Source organism: Kogia breviceps, chromosome 17 (assembly GCF_026419965.1).
Source record: "Kogia breviceps isolate mKogBre1 chromosome 17, mKogBre1 haplotype 1, whole genome shotgun sequence".
Classification (NCBI taxonomy): Eukaryota; Metazoa; Chordata; class Mammalia; order Artiodactyla; family Physeteridae; genus Kogia; species Kogia breviceps.
The window spans coordinates 2,089,600-2,112,684 of record NC_081326.1 but is presented as its reverse complement, the minus strand read 5'-3'; the positions used below and the strand labels follow the sequence as shown (position 1 = coordinate 2,112,684).

Below are 23,085 nucleotides of genomic sequence, written 5' to 3'. Positions count from 1 at the left end.
AAGAAATCCGCACATTCCCTTTCCCTGGGCATTTCCAACTAGGTTCTGAGTCAGAGGGAAAGCTGGTTTAGTGAGATTATCTCTGTGAGGTGCATTCTTGCTCATAGGGTTTTTGTTGAGAACCATGTTGTAAACAAGTGGTTAAAAAGCCCTGCAGGAGCGAGCTCTGCCTTCCTGCCGTCTCAGGTCTAACTCGGTTATTCGCCATCACCGTTCTGTCGAAAGGCCTGATGAAGGGGAAACGGAAACCCACGCTGGCGGAGCCCCCCTCGTACCAGCTTCACTGAGATGGGCTCTGCGTGCTAAAGACAGTCACCGTCGCCGTGTCCTCTGACGTGTGTCACCCAAGGAGTTCTTCACCGTTGGCTGTGGAGGAGCAGCATATGCGGTGGCTCCTACTGTCTCACCTTCAGCCCGTGAGCCTTTAAAGCAGCGGTGATTAAGAGGACTTTTCCAAAGTTTCTATGTAGTTACAAGGACAGTTTCAATCTTCTGTCATTTTTTTGCATTAGCTCTGATTATGCTTTTACCAGAAAAATGCATTTGTTTTAAAGGTGACAATACAGACCAGGAGAATAGCTTATGTTTCATCTGTATTTATCAGCACTCACTGTACATTTGTGTCTTCATTACCAGGAAATATTAAGGGACATTGTACCATCGATTCCTGTTTACAGTTTATTATGCAGAGATAGGAAACACTTAGCATGTAAAATGAATGTAGAAATTATTCCTGGATAGAAACACGGACATTTCCCACTCGTTGGCTCTTTCTCCTCCATCACTGGATCAGAGTGTAATTGTCAGTAATCAGGCCTGCTTGCTGCTGATAAAACCACTCTGAATGCTAGCAGCCTTCTTTGTGTGATGACTCAATTATTCCAGAAGTGCCTCATCAAATCTGCCCCATCAGCTGGGCTAATAAATAAGGAGAAGAAACTGGCCCCCCAAAGCAAATTATAAATCCATTTGCATTAACCATTTCGCTGGTCCATGATCTAGGCAGAAATAAGCATGGCAGATTGTGTTAAGCTTATTTGAATATGTTTATAATGTTTACAGCATGCAACTTTTTTTTCCCCACAAGGTGTTGGAATTATCAGTCATGAATGGCGTCTGAATTCAGCTATGTTCATTGCAGCGAGGCTTTAAGTAGCTTTGAGGGCTATTTTGTTACTTAAATCAGGTGAAAGTTAAATCCTCTTGCAGGGAAAAAATAGGGGTCTTGCACAAGTTATTGGCTTTGCTTCAGAGTTTAAGGAGAAGAGGGCTGTGTTTTATTTTTACAGGTGCTAGAAGGACAAACAAATAATATAATGCCTGCTAGTACAGGATCAGATGACTTCTCATCCATCCCAGTGGAAACCAGAAGTTATTTTCATGCTCTGTATGACTACAGCAATTTGCAAAACAAAACATTACATTTTCTAGAGAAGAGCAGGGTTGCCATAGCATTCCTTGTACTTCAAATTCCTTGAAAGACTCCATAGGGCAGAGATTTCAAAACGCCAGGCAAACCAGTAAAAATCAATTAAATCCATCAATGGAAATTTTGTACATTGACAAATCTTATTTCTCCTCTTCTTGTAAAATAACCAACTCTACCGCATAACAAGAAGTTCTGTTTGTAATCTGAACTTCAGTGATCACTTGGAGAAGCAAAAAACGTTCCGAATGGATCATGAAAAGCAATTTGGTTGCTGGTATCAAAGAATTAGTCTTGTTGAAAATGCAACGACTTAAAATCCAAAACATCCCCTCTAAAAGGAAGTGATACCACCACCCCACTTTGCAGTGGGGGCTGTTTTTCCTGCGGAGCTCTTCCAGTTTTGATGAAGTTCTTTCTACTCCTACACTTACCAGGAGCCTGATTCTGGGATGATGGTCAAAGTAAAGCTTGTGGCCAATCAACAGTATATTTCTTTGCCTAAAACGACTTAAAAGAAACTCACCACTTCTCTTCATATGCCCCAGCCCATGAAGCCTAACCCCCTTATATCAGCCTGGAGAGCTAAGAAGAAGAAAGTCATCTTTGATGGCATAAATACAAAGTGGCATTAGGCTAACGTAAACTGTGTGCATCCATTTCTAAATATATAATCTCTTGCTATGATAGGAAAGGCAATTCTGTAGCTCATTGACTAGAAACATCAAAATAGGGGTTTACATTTTCATTAGAAATTTAATGGCACAACATGGCAAACGGAAAGCCAAAGAATTCGACTGTCTGTCCAGGCAGATTTATACGAAATTTGACTCTCACTAAAATTATCATGGTGATTAATATAAAAATAATGCTGGAAACTTAGAACTATTAAGGACTTGCCTTCCCATTAAAAGAAAAAAAACAAGCAAGAATAATCCCCCCTTTTCATCATTTCAGCTAATGAACAATTGGTGGAGATCCCGAAGTTAGCGGCTGAGAGGTTAAAAGTGTTAGAGGTTAGGAGACAGGACCTCAGGGCTCGGCAGTGCCGAGGTTAACATGCTGGCATTCTTCTGTTTTCATTGTACTTGGCAGGACACTAAATCTGAGAGTGGTGTTTGGAGCTTGAATTAGCATCCCAAACTTCTGAGAGGAGCCTGCCATGCATTTTGCATCCCAACTGGTTCTATTGGTGAGCAAATTCCCAAAATAGTAGTCATATCGCAGGGCTACCGGTGTGACGACATTTCATATTCAATTTACTTGCCCTTTCACCAAATTTTTCACTTTGAGTTTAGTTTGGAGGATTTTTTTTTTTTTTTAATACAGAGTTTTCTTTGAATCGTCAGTAGATCTATGGTTCTCTGCTTTAAGGACACAATTGACGGTTCCATCCTATCACTTTAGGTCACCCCACCACCACCACCAATAAAATATAAACTGATATACCCTTTTTAAAAAGTCACCCTGAGATTCATTACATTATATTATAGGTTTAAAGGACGGTCCTTTTCTGAAGCAAGTGCTTACCGCTGAAACGGCTGTAGATTTAGGACTCCATCCGCTATGGTTGGCGTAAGGCAGAGCAGACAAATGGAGAGCTCTGCGATGACTCCATTTCACAAGGGAGCACAGCCCATTCCCAGCACCTTGGGTGTCATATAGTTTTACCTTTTAAGGTTGCTGTTTCATGAGGAGATGGGCTTCAATAGAAAAGTGTCCATCCTGGTAGGCGGGGGATAGAACTTACTCAGTTACAAGTTGGGGGGGCTTGGTCAAGATTCCAAGTCTTAGGTTAACTGTCTTCCAAAATGGGTACCTCCTGTGAAGGTTGTAGGAAGTCCTTACGTTTTACAGCGTGGTTTAAGGTCATCGGAGAGATTAAAGATGGCAGTGAATAAAAATGGGTTTTTAAAGGTATCTCTTTGATATAATAACAGGACACAAGCAGGGAATGGAGGGAACCGATCGCAGTGGAAGATGCCTTTCGGTATCAGCCAAGGGAGTGTTTCCCAAAGGCGGTGGGTGGAGTTACGAATGACGGATGGGGGCCCCTCTTTCCCATCCGTGTTTTGGTGCACTTGGACTTCCCAGCCCGTGTGTGTCAAATCATATTTCTAAACTTATACGTTGTCGGCGCCCTCTGTGCACGGCTCCACGTGGATCTCAGCTGTGCCGCCTCACCTCTCATCCCCGGGGAGGGGAGAGACAGCAGATGGGCTTAGGGCCGAGGCCTGATGCATCTGACAGCAAACGGCCGGGTTGTTGAGCGGAAGCCGCGAGCGTCAGGAAGCTACTTTTCCCCTGAGGACCAACTAACCACTGAAGAAAGTTGAAAATGAGCCCTTTGAGAAACGCTATTAAAAGTAGTAAAAAATTGCAACCGTGCAGATGACGTGCTGCTGTGTGCTTATTCGGATGCTAATGAGTTTGACGTGCGGAAACTCGGAGGGTTTACAGCTCCTCCCTTACGTGATTCAGTTCTTTATGGGCAATCTTTGAGAAAATAAATGGGAAATGTATTGCTAATAAGCACACTACGCGATAGGGTGTAGACAAAAAGCCATTACTTTCAGGATTTAGAAAGAGCTCTCTCTGCCTACCGGTGTTTTCCGGGAGCTTTTGTCTTAGGTTAGAGTGCGGCAAGCAAAGGGGGCAGGCAGGTGGACCGAGGGTGAAGGAGGAGAAGCCAAACACATTTGTAGAGAAAGCTCTTTTTTTTTTTTTTAGTTGCAATCAAACAAACTAAGATCTCCCGAGTCCTGTGCTACTTTTCAGTGCTTACACCTTGCGCGATGATCTGCTCTATCTCTTGAGGGTTTTACCCCCATTGCTGAGTTGAGTTCAAGAAGCATCCGCTTAATGTCCGGTCACGGCTTTCAAGTGACACAGAAATCCATGGTGAAAAAGCCGGGCACGCCAACCTACTGCAAAGGGTAAAACACGGACGAGAGAAATCTTCTGCCAGGAAGGTTGCTGACGTGGGTTCTAGTATGTCAGAACGGACGGGTGAACCGTTGTGTGAATGTGCATTAATATAGATAGTCTACGTCTATAGTGTTTGTGTCAACAGCCCCTCTCTCTTATCAGGCTGAGTGTACTACACTGAGTTTCAGAGTATTCTCTCAAGGGCCAAATGGACTGCAGACAGATTCTGTTCCATCCCTGGGACCAAACAGAGGTGACACGGGCCTGTGAAAGCAAGGAAGCCACGTGCAAATTGTTTCCACAGGAAGCAGGTTAAAACATTGGCAAAAAGCGTTAGTAGCCTTTTAAGACAGCCTCATTCCACAGCACCCTAAGTACGGATGCCTCTGGGATCTTGTCTTTTGTGACTTCTTCTCGAGTATAGCACGTGCCACACCGCGTCTGAACTTTTTCTTCTGGTGGTTAAAAGTAAAAATGACAATAAGGATACTGAGAATCCCTATTATCCAATTTTCCTAGTACATTGAAGGCATAACATAAATTTTATATATGTATATGGAGAGAGAGAGAGAGAGAGAGAGAGAGAGAGAGAGAGAGAGAGAGCGAGAGAGAGAGATTACCAGTTTTTGTTTGGTAAGAAAAACAAAAATTAATTTGGCTTACCTTAAAAAAGCTAAACATCGTTTTCCCATTGATACGTTAGTATGAAATGTTCATTCTGTGTGTGGTATAGTCCGCTGGAATTATAGGTAATTGTTTATTGTTCACTTCACTGTTTACTATTGCTCTTCTATTTATTTGTTCTACCTTATAGGCCTTCTCTTACTTTTTATCTTAATAGAATGAATTGCAGGATTTCTCACTAAAGCAGACAAAGGTACTCGGTCACTCTGAGAGAGGAAGGCGAACCAAGTCAGCGTACAAGTTCCCTGGAGAAAGACAGAGGTAAGGCAACGTTTTTATTAAAGAGTAGAATATAGTGAAATCAAATGAGTCCGATCAGAGCATTTATATAAAGGCTCTCCTCTACAACAGCACTTTACCTCTGCCCATTTGCTTTGACAGAAATTTACTGTTAACGCCCAATTTAGAATTATGATTTTTGTCAGAAGTACGGTCACTTTGATCCTTTAAAACATTAAACAGGTGAAGTTCTCCGTACCTACAAACCCTTCTGCGTGGTGATTGGTATGTGTTACTTGTTGAAACGTGTTTGCCCTTAGAGAAAGATTCAGAGTTAAAATAGTTTTAAAATTCCAATTTGAATTCATTTGTATTTGAAATCAGTTTACTTGAGGATTAAGAGTAAATAAGTGAGATATTTTTAAAGCACTATAGCTGACATCTAGAGTTCATTCCTACAGACACTAAAAAGTAAGGACTTGGGTTGTCCTTGGGAAAAATTCTATTTAAAATAACTTATCCCTGTATGAAGGAGCTTGTTTTCTAACATTTTTCAACACATGCCTCTCAAAATATCAGCAAGAATAAAAAAAAATCGTTAAGGCCCTTTTAGGGTGTTCCTTACACTGAGCTATCATTAAACAGGGCATATTAAAAAAATTTTTTAAGTCTCCGAAAACACAAAGCTGGCGATTGCCCCCCTAGGTCACAAAGCTGTGACTCAGAGGCCGTGGCTCGGCGACTGCTAGCAATCGTTGGCACACGCTGTCCACCTAAGCGAATAATAGAACCATTTGCTGGTGTCGTTAGGCAAAAGGACACAGACGTATGGCTTTGGTTCATGGTCATGTGGCCAGTTGTGCAAAGCTAGAGGGTTAGTCTACACACAGGAGCCGCAGAAACTCAGAAATCAGAAGCAAGAATCAAAACACCTCAGCCTCCTCCTAAAGCCACCCAGGCTTTCCCAGGCCCAAGGTTTCCTTCATTGCTGGACGTTTCCACTTGACTCTAGAAATTCCCTTTGGAAAGCATCTCCTCTGTTGGGGATGTGCACGCCCTTGGCCTTCGGGGAGAGCTCTTTCCCGACGGCTGTGCTTCGTCTGAGAGAGCGCTGAACCTGCTTTTCCGTTAGGTGTGGCGTTTGCCAGGCTGGGAGGGATCAGGGGACATGAGACGGGTCACCGATGGAAACGCTACCATCATTCAGTTCTTCAGCTTTTTATGCAGAGTCAACGGCGGTACAAATAGAGACAGACAGGAACAGAGAGTTGACATCAGGGATCCTGTGCCCTACATAGAGGATTCAGAAAATTTTCATTTCATTTAGGATAAAGCATTCAGAAAAGGTTCAGAAAATTACTAACATGGCATCGAGGGTGATGTCAAAGCTCCTGATTGTATTCATTTAAATGTTTTGAAGTTTACTTTCTGAATTACTCTTCCTGAGGAATTAATAAGTGTATGAAAGGAGAACCAGGAAAACAATAAAAGGGTAAGAACAGAGAAAAAAACATACTTGAACATTCAATCTTGGTATTCTTATCAATGAGCCAAGTATTCTTTTAGGGTCACAACTCATTTTCCCCATCTTTTTCTCGTATAACAGGGAAACATCTTTTGCTGCTGTTTTGGGCTGATCCAAAGCTATGTTTAAAACAAAATAATGCCAGAATCATCAAAAGAAAAGGCACTCGGTGTAGGGTTCTTTGTTCTTCAATCTGGCCAAGTTTCATCCCAAGGTACTGGCATCATTTAGCTGTTCCATTTTCTGGGTTTAGCCTTTTCCAACTTCCTGAGTTTCTCTTTGTCGTTTTTTAAAAAATGCTTTTTGTAAAGAAAGCATCCGCTGAGGATGAGGTGCTCCCGGTGGGGAGGACCCCCCTGGACCTCCTCTGGGCAGGCACAGAACTAACTTCCTCTCACCGTTGCCGTGACTTTCCTAAGATTGAAGGGACAGCTCACAAGAGTCATGAGACACAACAGACAAAACTGCTTTGTCCGTCCCCAACTCTCAGGAGAGGAACACAGTGAAATCTGGTTAAAAGTGGGACTTATTGCAAGTTGAATGTATGTGAAGGACTTCTCAAGTTAAAAGTAGCTACTGGCATGAAATTATCTGTCACTAAACAGTGTGACAATTAATTGTATAAGGATTTTGAGAAGCTATCCTCAAAACGTTAGGCTCGCCATGGCTTTTCTACTAATATTAAGAAACTCAAGACTGCTTATAAATAGATATTGAGGACGTCACCGTCCAGAGTTCCGTTGAAAGGAGAAATAAAACGTAAGCATTACCGAGAGATTTGTCTTCCCCAGATCTTAAGAAGTGATTAAATATTTACTTGGAGGTTGTTTTTGTTGGCAAATAATTTTGTTTGTTTAACCATTAGGTTAAAATAGGATTTTTGAGTGAAAAATAAAATCAAAGGGAACTAAATCTCCTCACATACCCGTAATTTGCTTGTATGAATGAAAGCAAAACTGACTTTATCAATTTGGTGTCCTGCTCCTTGCATCTCTCCCTTGCACAAATCAGCAGTTCCAGGGGTCCCTCTTCAGCCCAAAAGAAGGCACCAGATCTGTGCCTTGGAGTGACGCGCGAGGAAGACCCCCTGATCGCCCCTGAGGTAACTAACTAAGCACCAGGAGGAAAAGGTGGTCAAGTCCATGTCACTAGGGAATTACCGTGCACACCTGTGTGTAGGTCTGTAAATATGTGACGATAGTAAATGAAAGCTTTCCAAATTCAACTAAGTAATGAAAATTTATCTTATGGTCATTTATCTTCTCCATCGCCTATCGGCTTATCTCCGTTGTTGGTGCTGGCATATCCTGCCGCCAAGTTTTGCTTCTTTACCTTCTTTATTTCATAAGTTTCTTTCCCTCTTGCCTCTTCTTGTATTAACTCCTCTCCCCAGAGACCTGGGGAAGAAAGTCTATAAAATTTTTTTTCACGGCTTTATTATGAAATAGATAGCAAGCAGGAACACTTTTTTTTCCTTTCTACATAAATTTTATACATAACATATCCGTAATTATAGGTTAAAAGAACTTTTCTTAGTTTCAGGAAAAATAAGAGTGGCAAAACTTGTCTTTAATATTTCATCTCGATCGAGTAGATTGTCAAAGCCGGGAGGAACCCGTGATAGGAATGTCAGAAAATGTCTTGCCTTTTTCCCATCCATAAACAATGGGATGGTGATAAAGGTCCTAAGAAGTGAGGAGAAGGACAGCTTTTTAGAAAATCAAAGCTCTATTTTGGGAAAAGAAATGATTCGTCAAGTTTCACAAAATCAGTTGCAGGCTTCTCGATAGAATTTGGGACTTTGGTAGTAAAGATGGTCAAGTGTCCTTTTCCAATAGAAAAACCCCCATGTTCCCAACAGGAAGTGAAGTTTTCAAGATACAGGCCACGTTAGTTAGATTAGTGTCCTGAATCGTACGTACTCGTGGCGTCTTCTGTAATGTGGAGAGCTTGAAGGGCCGGCCGGCCCCCTGCCCCGCTGCACGCCCCCTGGGTCTCAGCACAGGCAGTGAGGTAGGACCTCTTTCCCCTTGGATGAACCATCACCGGAACGCGGGACCCACTGAATCCGAGGCTCGGTTTTGCAAAAATTAAGTCTTCCCGTTGGCAATTTATTAAAGTCCGTGAGAATAATCCATACAAAGACTATTTGGAGATTCCTGCTCCCATGTGGAAGGTTTTTGAGAACAAAGGCTTATTTTTCAGCTGAGATCTACCAGAGAGCGAGCTTTCTCACGCTTGTGGCCCCCCAAAGACAAGCACGTCTGCTCTAGGTGTCGGATGTTCTCATTCCCCAAGAGCTGCAAGACATGACTAGACCCCGAACTTAGTAGTAACGGCTACGGCCCTCCAGGTGTGAGCAGGAGAGAGGAGGTGAAATGGCTGGATGGTAGGTTGGGGCCTGATCCATCCGACGCCTGCACCCTGGCCCGCAAGTTAAAATGAACGCTGAGCTCCACGGATGAGCTGCCAGTTCTTACAAGGCTTGTGTGGGATGTATGTGCCCCAGCAGCCAGAGGACAATAGCCCCACAAAATGCGAGCGTGAGGCTGGCACTGCAGGCGCCTTCACGCAGAGGCCGGTGACTATGTATATGCCTCGCCCTGCACAGGGCGGGGGCGGTCCACTCAGGTCCTCGGCTCGCTGAATTGCGAAATAGCACGAGCCTTGGAGCCCTTATGAAGAAGGTTACGCTTTTAGCAGTTTTCGGACATGTCTATATGCTGCTGGCACTCTGCACACCGTGTTTCTGTAAAGAAACTCGTGGAGTTCAACCTCCACCTATGTTTGGGGGGCGGGGGAGGACGGGGGCGTCCGGAGTGGCGGGGTGGGGTGGGGAGCTATCAGAGCCCCTGCACGCAGGGTAACTGCAGACCCGTGTTGAAGGCAATGCTCACCCCCGGAGGAGCCCCTCAGAAATAGTTGATGCTTTGCTGCATGTTAACCCTCAGGCTACAGGCTTCTGCTAATCAAGTGACTCGTCGAGCACACGGAAGGGAGTTTGCGTGAACCGAGCCCCTTTATATGCAGCGGGGACCCTCCCGGAGGAGGATTTCAGAACGCAGTGCTCTCACCATCCCGTGTAAACCAAGCCGCGTTAATCCCAGGCAGTGTCACATCTGTCATAAGTCTGTTTGGTTTTAAAAGAAGGGACATCTACAGGAGGAAGAAAAGAAAATCTCCTCTGTCTTCCTGTTGTTTTCTCTTGTCATGTAGTTTGAAAATATGCGTTAACAATGGACCGTTTTATTTAGACTAAAGCAATGGCTGCTCAAAAAGGCAGTGGACACTTTTGCTGGCTAATTTGAAAAACAGTTCAGCGATTGGTGTGGTGTTTATTATGAAATGATGACACAAGGGTGCTGGTGGTTTTAATAGTTTTAGCTTAGGAGAGCTGTCATTAATTTTGTCTGTAGTGTTGCAGGTGAAAAAATGCACAATGGATAAATAGTCCATATTGGTTTAACTGAACATAATATATAGTGTGTTCTGGAGTTGTTTGTCTCAATAGACTATAGTAATCAAAAGTAATGAACCTATTATGTGCAGGACCTTGGAGAGCGTCGAATGGCAGTAAAAGTGTGGCACATAAAAGGTTTATTAAAGGAAATTAAAGTCCATCATTGCCACACCTGCTCCCCTATTATAAGTCTATGGCAGGTCAGTGCTTTCCATCACAACTCAGCCTCGGAGAGCAGAGATGCGTCTCCATTCTCACTGCAGTCACACCGCACCCCCGCCGGCGCCGGGATTTAAGGATGAGCCGTGGAGAGCGTCTTCTGCCTGCTTCTGATTTTCAACAAGCAGGACAACTTCTTTCTACTTAAGAATTCCTTCTGATACAGTGCAAAAGTGAATTAAACTACGAGATGCTTAGAGGATCCTAGTGGAATGGCTGGGTGTAGTCAGGTCAGACTCTATCTCCGTGCGGACAAAAACAACACGCTTTTTATGTCTTGGCATCCCTTTGATAATTAGCGTCATTATATTTAAAATCAGTAGTAATGATGTTTTAGGGAATTTGATAGTGACAGACATGACCCTCAAATTTTACTTTCCTTATGGATTTGGACGATTATAACCCACATTTATTCTGGAATTATGGGAGCAAATGTCTGCCATTGTTGATTGCAAACATATTCAGTGGTATTTTACAATGAGGGCATTTCAGGGTTTTGTGTTCGTGTTGGATTTGCACAGTGGGAATTATTTTTCCTAACTTAGAAAGAGGCATGTAGCAGAAAGTTTCTAGAAACGCAAAGGAAGCGGGTTTAGTAAGTTAATCTGAAACCTTTTGGTTTGGCATTTGAGGTTTTGTCTCTTTCACAATCACTGTTAATCAGACCTATCTCTCTCTATCTTTGTAAGGCCGTAAGTGTTTGAATCACTAGCAAACACTTGTGGGCAAGGACATCTGCCCTCTTGTCCCTTCCGTGTGGTTCCAGCATCTATAGAAGTGTTTCCAGAACTCATGGGGTGTGAGGCAGTCACAGCTCTGTCTCTTCAGAGTCGGGTGCTGTTCAAGAGCATGAAAGGCTACTCTGCTTTTCATAATGACCTTCAGAACTTCTGGTGACACGTGTTCGTATTTTGATCCATGTCAAGGCAGTGACCCCAGGACTCTGTGCTCACGTTACAGATGGACGCAGAAGCTGAAGATAAAACGCTGCGGACCCGTGCGAAAGGAACCAAGGGTGAGTTACAAGCCCATTCCACGACACCGTGCTCACCACGCCGTGAAATGTGGGCGTTCCATGCCCAGACCCTGACGTGTCGTCAGAAGAATTACAGCTTCCTCAGGGCTTCCATTTTTAAGTCAAGCCAGGACATTGGACCATGGCATTGAGAGGCTAAATACTATGAACCAGGAGTAAAAGACTCAGAATAGTCCAAACGATGTAGGATGCTAATTTTTACAAAATGCAATCCTGAGTAGACTTAAACGTCGTGCAAAATAGCATAATGGTCAGCAAGGGAAGAACACTTCACGGAGACCTCAAATTACTGACGTGACTTTAACGTCCAAGGGAAAAGAGCGAATTGTTCGTTTATTGCCAAAGCAGGTCTTGATTTTTACGTTATATCCGGTTTAGTGGCTTCCAGTCTCAACTTAGTTCAAGTAAAATGACGATGTTTGTTTTTGGAGCGTCCCTGCTGGGAATTTCCAGCAGCTCTGCGAAGTAACGTCTGAAAGGTTGAACTTGTCGGTTTTCCCTCTCCTTTTGTAACCAGCAGCTGGTAATGTAATATTGAAATAGAAACAGGCCCTTGATGATCTAAACATCTGGAAAACAGGATTGACTGACAATAATACCCCGGAAGGAAAATAACTTGTATGATAAGTCGCTATATTTGAGTGAGCCTTCATTCTACATGGAAGGTTCAGCCCGGCCTCTGGAAGGAAGCTGTGGGCAGCTGTCCCCCACCTGACCCGCCTCGCGTTGGACTTGCTGAGGAAAGCTTGGGTAGGACAGTGATCAGGCAGTCACGTGTAAGCGTTCCGAGATTTACACTTGAAAATGTCTCATCAAATTCAGCGCTTTCATTAGCTTTGTTTATGTGTGTAGTCAAGGTAAATAATTCCTGTTTCAGTAAAGTCCAGAATCCCCCTTTTTTTTTTTTTAATTCCGGGATGATTTTTTTTTTCAGTTAAAATACAACCCTGGTTATCATCAGCCATGATAACCAAAATGCAGAATCATGCTGTACAAGATATGGGACTTTTCTCTACCCAAACTGAAGTTTTGCAGTGTTCTATTTTCCAGGTTTAGTTTAAGTTACTTTAAAAGTAGTTACAGGGCTTCCCTGGTGGCGCAGTGGTTGAGAGTCCGCCTGCCGATGCAGGGGACGCGGGTTCGTGCCCTGGTCCGGGAGGATCCCACATGCCGCGGAGCGGCTGGGCCCGTGAGCCATGGCCGCTAGGCCTGCGCGTCCGGAGCCTGTGCTCCGCAATGGGAGAGGCCACAACAGTGAGAGGCCCGCATACCACAAAAAAAAAAAAAAAAAAGTAGTTACATCACACATCCTAATATTTGGAATGCAGTTTTGGAAATATCACATTTTTATGCAGCAAACTTCTCCATGGAATACAGGTTTTTAAAACAAGGACAGTTTTATCATTATTTAGCATAGGCTCACGTCTGCCATAAACATCAGCATTCTAGGAACTGTATTTGGATTATTTGAATCTCTTATTCTGACTCCTGAAAGCACACAACTCTATCATACTTCTAAAATGAGAGTATTTTAATTTGCCGTTCTTTTTGGACTTTGAATCCTTTTGGCACATACATATACACCCTTAAATAGAGCCAAAATGTTCTTTGAGAACTGAAATAACTGTTTCTCATGCAGCATGAGTCATCTTTAAAACCACCTGTTGTCTCTCTCAATATTGCTTATCCTGGTGTAGGCAGGTATTTATAAACATGAACTTCTTTAGTTCCCTTCATCTCAGAAAAATCAAAGCTCATTTTTTCTATAAATATCTTATTTTTAATAAGATGTTGAAATTAATGTGACTAAAACTTCTCTTTCTACAGGCATGAAATTTATGGAACAGAATCTTAGGATATTTATTAATAAAACTTTGCCAGTTTTATTTAAATGCTTGTTTAATGTCAATAAAAATGTAAACAGGATTCTTTTGAAATTTCTCCTAGAGACAGTAAAATTGATTTTAAAAATAGTTCAGGTCCTTCGTGCTCCTGTACTTTTTCAGTGCATCTCTAAAGACAGCTTTTGGAAGTCCAGTCCATGACTTTGAAGTCCCAGGGTCACCTGAGGCACTAATCTGGAACCATCTGTTCTGGGCCATGGTCACCTGTCCTCTTGTTTCCAAAGAACCAGAACCAGAAAAGATGAATCGGCCCAGAGGGAAATTGAGTGGGGTCTGCACTAATCATACATTAGTCATTATCTCTAGGCGGTAAAAGGTTTCTGTCATACAGTTTTCAAAATTATAAACTGATTTTCCTTTTCTTTCTTTTCTTTTTGTCAATAGCACCAATGGATTCTCTCATCCAGGAGCTCAGGTAAGGGTTGCCCTACTTTACTTTTTCTATGATTGATCAGCTTTAATTATTAAAATGTTTTGTACTTTTCAAGCCTCGGATCGCCATTTTACTGTGAGGAATAAGCCAACAGGCTTATTTCACTTGGCCTCTGTCTCTACACCAACGAAACTGAGAAAGGGAAAAACTACTGACTGTCGATCCGAGACAATTCAAGCTAATGTTTTGATAACAAAACACAGAACCGCTGTTCTGTAATGTGGGAAAACCTCCACTTTCTCCTTGGAGGGTGCACTGCCTCTGTGCACACACCCATGTGTGGTTCGTTTTTGTGCTGATGGAAGTAAGGAACTGAGCTCATCCGAGAACATGAGTGAGGAATAACCCAAGTCCAGAAAGCTCCGTGTTTCTTTTTAATAATTAGATAATTCTGTTTTAGATTCCACATATAAGTGATATCATATGATATTTGTCTTTCTTTGCCGGGCTTACTTCAGTCAGTGTGATCATCTCTAGGTCCATCCATGTGGCTGCAAATGGCATTATTTCATCTTTTTCATGGCTGAGTAATATTCCATTGTATCTAGGTACCGCATCTTCTTTATCCATTCCTCTGTCGATTGACATTTAGGTTGCTTCCATGTCTTGAGTGATACAAACAAACTTATTTACAAAACAGAAATAGAACCACAGACATAGAAGACTTACGGTTACCAAAAGGGAAGCGGGGGGAGGGATAAATTAGAAGTTTGGGATGAACAAATACACACTACTATGTATAAAATAGATCATCAACAAGGACCTACTGTTTAGCACGGGGAACTGTACTCAATATTTTGTAATAACTCTATAATGGAAAAGAATATGAAAAGTATGCATATGGTGTGTGTGTGTGTGTATATATATATATATGTGTGTATATATTCAGATATATATCTGAATTATTGTGCTGTATACCTGAAACTAACGCTACCTTGTGAATCAACTATACTTCAATTTTTGAAAAAATTTAGATAATTCTATCAGATAATCACGTGAATTTTTGACAGTAGACATTTGAAGATAATGTGATGATGGGGTTTGGGGTAATCTGAGCACTTCTGCCTTAGATACTGTGCTGTGCACCTCAGGCAATGCTCTGGAAATTCCACCTGACTAGGTTTTGCAGAATAAACTCCAAGTGGGTTTTCTTTCACAGAGTCTTTGCAAGGTATAGTTGTTGGGTTTTTTTTAAGTGCATATTTAAAGAAACGCATGCTGCCAATACATTTTCTGTCCTGATGCTATTTTGTAGTGAAATGATTCAGGAGCAAGAGGAGACCTTTGTCTCCTCTCTAGGTTTGCAAGCCCAGAAAGTCCCAAACTCAGGGTCTACTCCACCTTTCCGAAAACAGCGATGGTCTCTGTGTTCCTCTGGGAAATGTGTGAAAACTGGAGCATGTGTAACAGTGTCTTGCACCCCTGACATTTACAATGTGTGCGTTTATGAGTTACGTGGTTGTTTCCCAGGCCAGCGTGCTCTGTGATTCCCTTTGTGGGGCTAGCTTAGTACCTTCCTTCTGCAAGTTTCGGTTCATCAACTTAGTGGAACTGGATCTATCAGAACTGGGTGCAAGCTTTCATGCTGGTGCGCTCTTCTCTGTGGAAATGTGTTTGTAGGAAATCCATGGCCCTGCGTATGTTGTCGATTTTATCATTTTTTAAGCTACTTTTATGAGAGCAGAACAGAGATACACCCACACGTCGGGACAGGATTAAACGGCCGGCGTGTCTGGCTGCCTCACGTTCTTGCTTTTTACATCTGCTCTCGTTAACAATTCCTGTTTGTTGGGAGACTTGATGTCCTCGTAGAATGACGGCGAGAAGTTGAAAATGCTCAAGGCTCCAGGAGCCTGCCATGTGTGCCCTCCCAGGGTGGGTTCCTCGGGCATCCCACAGCTGAAGAACTGTGTTTCCAGTTGGAGTCCTTTTAGGGAATCGAACTATTCAGAGGAGGGAAAAGTCCTTTAGAGTAATGTGTCTTGAAGAATAACTTGAAAAGAAAAAGAGAAATTTGAGGGAATGAATGCATTGTGTGCTTTGGATTAAGGAGAAATATAAGATTCATAGAGAAAAAGAAGACATTAGCAGAGAGAAGCAACTTTGAGAGCAAAAATGTTTACTACGACCCTCCTGGAGAAATAGAATTTACTGTTTAAGCACTTTATTAGCATCAATAATTACAATAATTACAATAAAACTAATATTTATTGAGAGCCAGACGGTCCTGAGGGTCCTGGAGCAATCTGTCTCATCAACCCTCCAAGAACCTTAGAAGGTAGAAACTATGATACTTCCAATTTTCAGATGAAGAAAGTGAAAATAAACAGTTTACATAAATAGCCTAAGATTAAACAACTAGTAAGGAATCCAGACTTCTGACTCAAGCCGGCTTCTCGCTCACCAGGCTGAGCTTTCAGTCATGCACAGTTAATACTAATTGTCTAGAATATAAATCCAAACCACGGTCCGTTGTTGATGTCCTCAGAACCTGGATTCTTCAAATTCTGCAGTTTAACCCTTATGGTTTATTTTTCAAAGCCTAGTTTTCTGAAATTCAAAAACAATTTTTTTTAATTAAAAATAGCATTTCCTAGTGTCCCTAATTCTCTTTAAAAACTTTTTGTCAGGTATTCAATTTTACCTAATTTGTCATTAGACCAATTCAGAAAGCTGGTGATAATTGCTGGGCAAATTCATAAACGAAATGAATTCACCTATTTTTCTTTACTAACAACGAGTTTATAAAAATTACTGATTATTGTTAATTTGATAATTACTTATTTTCAACATGTTTAGGCTAACTAGGTCTCAGGTTGTTTCTTGCAGGTTTTAGTTGACCCAGATATGGACCCTAAATTCCATTCTACATAAATCTTGGAAAAAAATTCTGATTCACATGGAAGGTTTATTTTTAGTGTGGTTTTAATTCTGTCCATCTAGATCCCTTTGCTACAACTGTTCCTCCAGTTGATTCTGCAGCTTTGCTGTGGTCCAGAATCCAGCATTTTTGTGCACCCGAATTCTGAGTATCTCAGGAAATGTGGCATATTTTCCTCAGTATAAAAGTTATGGGTCTAGGGCTTCCCTGGTGGCGCAGTGGTTGAGGGTCCGCCTGCCGATGCAGGGGACACGGGTTCGTGCCCCGGTCCGGGAAGATCCCACATGCCGCGGAGCGGCTGGGCCCGTGAGCCATGGCCGCTGAGCCTGCGCGTCCGGAGCCTGTGCTTCGCAATGGGAGAGGCCACAGCAGTGAGAGGCCCGCGTATAACAAAAAAAAAAAAAAAAAAAAAAAAAAAAAAAAAAAGTTATGGGTCTTTTGTGGAGAACATTGGCAACTTTATTTAGTTCTTCTTTTTAGAATGCATTGGACATGTTATTGCTTCCAGAGCGACTACCTATAGAAATACTAATACAGATGAAGCTGATTTAAATATACTGCATATTGTTCCTGACACTAATAAAAATTGATACTGACATTCTCATCTTCTTATGATACTCTGTCTTCACCATTAAAAAAGCAATTTGTAACCCCAGACCCACCGTTAATCACGTGCCTTATTAGCATTTCCAGCCTTGTCTCCAGCACAATTCAGGTTACAGGTGGTGCTGAGAAGGCTCTCGTGAGCCCGTCTAAATCATGACCATTGGATTTTCTCTGCTCTTTTCTTTTATTACTCTTATCCTTAATCTGATCTGCCTGCAGTTGCATCTACTAATATTGGTAATTGTGTCCTGCGTTGGCAAAGTGTTTTACGCCAGTCCTGGCCCCTCTCCTCTAATTAGGAAAATATACTCCAGCCTCTGAAATGGCTTTCCTGTGTGACTCCTTAGAGGCACAAGTGAATTCAAGGCTCTTAATTATATTAGAGGCACATCCCAGTGTCCTTTCGTGGTCTTCTTGCTGCCTCCCAGTTGGCTTAAGTTTCGTAATAAAATTTTAATTTAGTTGCGTCTCTTTTTATTTTGTTTTACATAATTTGTTCCTTCATTCAAAACCTTCTCATTTGGTATTTTCTTTTTTTTTTTTTTTGCGGTACGCGGGCCTCTCACTGTTGTGGCCTCTCCCGTTGCGGAGCACAGGCTCCGGACGCGCAGGCCTAGCGGCCATGGCTCACGGGCTTAGTTGCTCCGCGGCATGTGGGATCTTCCCGGACCAGGGCACGAACCCGGGTCCCCTGCATCGGCAGGCGGATTCTCAACCACTGCGCCACCAGGGAAGCCCTGGTATTTTCTTGTAACTTTTAAAATATTAAACATTTTACGAGTTCTATAATCAGTAAGCTATAGATTTAATAACAATATTTAATGGACATGAGAATATTTTGCGACTTACAGATTTAGATGGCTTTCTTTTCTTTCTTCTATCTTATTTCATGCACTAAAGTCTTTATATCAGTTAAATATTTAATACTTAGTAATTTTCTTTCCAATTTTTCTTTTTTTCTTGAGGCTAAAGTTTCCTTTAATGGTCATGACTTTCCTGGAACTACTTGTTGCACAGAATTCCTGGAGAGGACGTTCAGCTGCAGGAAATACAACGAACAGAAACTGATTTCTAAAGTTAAATGTCATAAATCTATCACCCAGGTTAAAGGCAATATGTTGTTTTAATCACAAGGGTGGAGGAAAGAAGGAAGAAACCCTCTTCTTTCCTTTATTGCTGTGATTTCCAAATGCACACGGCTCAGTGCATGTTTGGGATATTTAATAACATATCATATCTGTTATGTTCCCGTTAGCCATGTGTCTCTCTAAACGTGGCCAGACCTATAAATTAGAATCCAAGGAACTGACATCTTAAAGAAAACCCATTTTCCTAAAACCCCTTCGAGGGGAAGTGAGACTGGTAACCAAAGAAGGTGATGATAGGGACTTAGTTTGGAAAAGAAGTCTCCAGCAAGGGGGTGCCTGAGGTATCACTGTCCATCACCCCCCCGTCCTGCTGGATGTCATCCGCCTCCGTGTAAAGGGCAGGGGGCTGGTGTCCAACCTGCGACTCGGGGGCATGAGTAACGCTTCTAGAGAGTTCGATTGTTTTCTGTACTGTACTTACCGGGTTAAGAAAGTATCTTAAGATATCTTAGGGAGGCTTTCAACAAGAATAAAAATCTGACAAGAGTTCGCCGTTTAACAAGAAAATTCCATGAACTGTGTGCCAGCAGTGCTTATGGGCCTGCGTTTAGCACTGAGCCCGCCATGAGCGGCCTTCGGTAGGTGTCTGTTGACTGAGGGGTGGAAATAGTGTGCAGGATCTGATTAGATCCCTACAAACAGCCCTTAGGGTCACTGGGACAAGTGACATTGTCCACAGTTAACTCACAAGCCGGGTTCAGGGAAGTTAACGTGCTTTATACACGCAAGGTCTTTGACTGATAAGAGCCTGGGCCAGAGGCAGAACTTAGGGCCCATCTGTGGTCCGGGGTGCACGCCACGCCTCCCCAGACCCACTGCAGCCACCGTATTGTCCTCTGTCACTGCAGACCTTAGCATTCCTTTCTTTCCCCAATAGACTTTCCTTTTTTTTTTTTTTTTTTTTTTTTTTTTGCGGTACGCGGGCCTCTCACCGCTGTGGCCCCTCCCGTTGCGGAGCACAGGCTCCGGACGCGCAGGCGCAGCGGCCACGGCTCACGGGCCCAGCCGCTCCGCGGCACGTGGGATCCTCCCGGACCGGGGCACGAACCTGCGTCCCCCGCATCGGCAGGCGGACTCTCCACCGCTGCGCCACCAGGGAAGCCCGACTTCACTTTTTAGAGCGGTTTTCGGTTCACAGCAAACCTGAGCAGGACAGACAGAACTTCCCACAGATGCCCAGCCTCCGCCACCATCAACATCGCCTCTAGGCGGTATGTTCGTTACAGCTGATGAACCTGCACTGACACACTGGAATCCTCTCTTATCATCCGAATTCTGGTGGAAATACTTACGTAAACTTCATCAATAAATTGATAAATCAAGGTGGAATATATCAGACCTACAAACTAACCCCAGCACATTTTCTTTCTTTTTTTTTTTAACGTCTTCATTGGAGTATAAGTGCTTTACAATGGTGTGTTAGTTTCTGCTTTACAACAAAGTGACTCAGCTATACGTACACATATACATCTATCCCCATATCTCCTCCCTCTTGCGTCTCCCTCCCACCCTCCCTATCCCAGCCCTCTAGGCAGACACAGAGCACCGAGCTCATCTCCCTGCCAGCACCTTTTCTTGATTCACGGCACTGCCGATTATAAAGAGGCCACTGTCCTCTCCTTCTGGATTTTTTATTCCATGAATTAATTATGTGATTTTAAGTCTGTTAAAATACCTGGATTTGATACAAATCTCTGTTCGTTCTCGTTATTTCTTCTTTCAAAGTGCTACTTCCCCGGTGATGAGCTGTCACGGGCCTTGCCCTTCGGAGACAGATTTTACAGAGTGTGAGGTGTGTGTCCTTTCTGTGTCCACGTGAGGTCAAGGCCAGGCATTTAGAACTGGGCCAGCAGTGGACTCCTGTCCCTTCACAGCTGAGCTTAGAGACTGAATAGCTCTGTGTTTTCCAGTTTGCATCTATAAAATGACGATTGCATGGGGCAGGGTGCGCGCCCCATCTTAACTGTATATGTTTTATTTTACCTCATAATGCCCGCATTATGATGTGAAACACCAGGGGGCTTATACGTAAATATTCAGTGAAGTTTCTCAGAAAAAAATAAGAACAAGGAGATGTGCTTTCTTTTCTTTACCTTTTCTTTCCATGTTCCAACATTATCACGAGGATATCGGTGGCCTGTGTCAGCCAACAGTTCTAGGAATCTAAGGCACAAACATCTCCAGAAATCAGACCTTTTCTAAAACCGTGACACATGCCACCCCTGCAGGCCACACATGAAGATTCACTTCACCGTGGTTTTCGGATTTGCAGAGCTCTCCCACTGAGATAATTTTTTTATCCATTTAGCTCTTCTTTTCTTGTAACACAAATGAGGAGAAAGAATATCTCCATCTGTGTGTGTTGCTTCAGCACTTCTTCTGCCCCAGTGTAGTACCAGGTACTGCGGTGGAGATAAAATTAGCGCATGGATGTAATAAACCAGGGAAGTATGTGATAACAGCTCTGTGGGTGACACTGCAGCGGGAGGGGTCCCCTCCCACTCGGGGATCACGTGTCACCCAGAGCCAGCCTGGCTGCTCCGAGCATCCCCTGGGCGCTTGTTAGAAACGCAGGCCCCCAGGCCCACCCCAGACCGAGTGAACCTGCATCCTAGCGAGATCTCTGAGCTGTTACCCTGCATTTTAAAGTTCCAGAGGCACCCACAAGCTTAGACTTGACTCTGCACTTGGAAAAGCTCTTCTCTCCATTGTTAATTTTCATGGCGCGGGTTGGCAGGGAAAGACAAGGGTCTGGGTTTCTTTGGAATTTTCTTGGTCTGTGAGTTCTTGGGTTAACATTAATGACTGTTTGCATTTCTACTTGATGGAGAATAGCAGAACACGGAACAAACAAACTGTTGACAGTAGTGTAGCAAAAAGCACAAGCCTTGGTCTTTCGCGAGTCTTTGTTTTAACCTCTTGGACGTGTTTGAAATCAACCATCTCTTCCTTAAAATATTTTCCACAGATCGTTAGAAAGAGAATTCGTGTAAGGATGCGTTTAAACACCACTTTATATGCCTCTACAGTCATCTAGAGTGTGTTCGCAGGGGATGTCATTATTATGTTTCAAACAAAATCCAGACTCTCCGTCGGCTTCCGTAGGTCACGTGACTGCCTTGTCACCTTGGTGTGTCGATAACCAAGGTGCTGAGGTTCCTTTCAACCCACCCAGGCACGTCACAGGCTAGGGTGCAGTCACGACCTTCTCGCCCTAACGTGCTCTGGAGCACCTCTAGTGCAACGTGAAAGTATTGAACTCCATCTCTTGTTTCTCCTTCATCTTCCGTGAAGGAACGATTAACTTGGATCGCCAGGCAGAGCTCTTCATTTCTGCTGTTATCTCCTAGGTGAGCTGTACCCACTTGAAGTCCCGTTTCAATTACCATGTATGTTTGCAAACTTAAGATTTCTGACAATTGTGTTTTTCCTGCTTGAAGTGTGAGCTGAGATAAATATGTCCCACAGTGTTGACACATCAACTTCCTACAACCAAAGCGTGTGTGTGCTCTAGTTTTCAGTGTTTCCTCTCCATGGGTGACTTCTCGTAACTCTAACACAAACTTGGACTTTGACGGGTGCGTGTGGTGGCGAGAACGTGGGTGAACGGCAGCCCTGGGTTCTGGGGGTCCGGTCAGACCAGCTGTGGGACCTCGGAGACATGTGCAGAGGTCACGTCTTTGCTGCCTTCTTGACTAAGGAAACTGTTCCATACGGCGCTTTCACTCTTGGCCTCTGGGTTCACCTAACTGCTCCCCCCATCGCCAAGCAGAGCTAAATTGACCTCTGGCTTTATTCAGGCATATCTTCTGATTCGTCTTTGCCATTGAAGTTCTCCTTTGCTACATTTTCACTTGTTTATTTTTCCCCGTGTGTGATCCTTCTCCTTATTTATTTTATCCTCCTTGAAGGAGAAAGTCCTTTTTTCCAATCACCTCCACTTCCAAATGGTCTTCTTCCAATCTCATCACCAGACTGTTTTCTGCAGGAAATCCCAAGCCTAAAGCTACTTCTTATTTTATTTTATTTTCTATTATTATTTTACTATTTTATTTTGTTTTATATAATGCTTTTTCCATCTCAACTCTGTTACAGTCTATTCTTCCCTTCATCTAATGCCCTATGGGACTTGTACTCATTTTAAGGCTAATGACTAATGTCACCTCTGCAATGAGCTGTCCCCGTGACCTCCCAGGCTGACTAATACTTTTTTCCATTGTGTCCCCAAAGCGTTTCTTTTCTTGTCTGTTTTAAAGCAGCTGAACTTCATTACTTTGAATTATAGCGATTTTATTACTCATCCATCCATCCGTCCACCCATCCAGAAGAAAGCAGATCCCCTGCCTTCAAGTTTAGAAGTTGGTTGGGGAGACATCAAACAAAAGAATAAACTATTTTAAAAACTTTAATTAATCGTACATAATTCTTTTTGGTACACCATAAACTTTGTAAAGACAAGAAATCTATTTTATTCACCGTTGTATCCCTAGTACGTGATGTCACTTGAGATGTCTTATTTTACATTGTCTACCAATATTTGCTTTGAGGATCATGTAGTGAGTAACTCCCTGCCAAGGAATTTCTAGTTAACATATTGATTCTCTTCATCTTTTTAT

At 42.9% G+C, this 23,085-nt stretch overlaps 1 protein-coding gene across 2 annotated transcripts in view; it reads left to right on the top strand.

The window, feature by feature from the left end:
• The first annotated feature begins 5,228 nt into the window (after nt 1-5,228).
• Nucleotides 5,229-23,085, top strand: part of ST18 (ST18 C2H2C-type zinc finger transcription factor) — a 99,977-nt gene continuing 82,120 nt past the window's right edge. Inside the window, exons 1-3 of one of the 2 annotated variants that reach the window (XM_067017947.1) lie at nt 5,229-5,299; nt 11,422-11,476; nt 13,786-13,816. In XM_067017947.1, the coding sequence (XP_066874048.1) occupies nt 11,422-11,476; nt 13,786-13,816 (86 nt within the window). In that variant the 5' untranslated portion in view covers nt 5,229-5,299. The remainder of the gene's footprint in view (nt 5,300-11,421; nt 11,477-13,785; nt 13,817-23,085) is intronic. The other variant, XM_067017948.1, reaches the window with a different exon arrangement.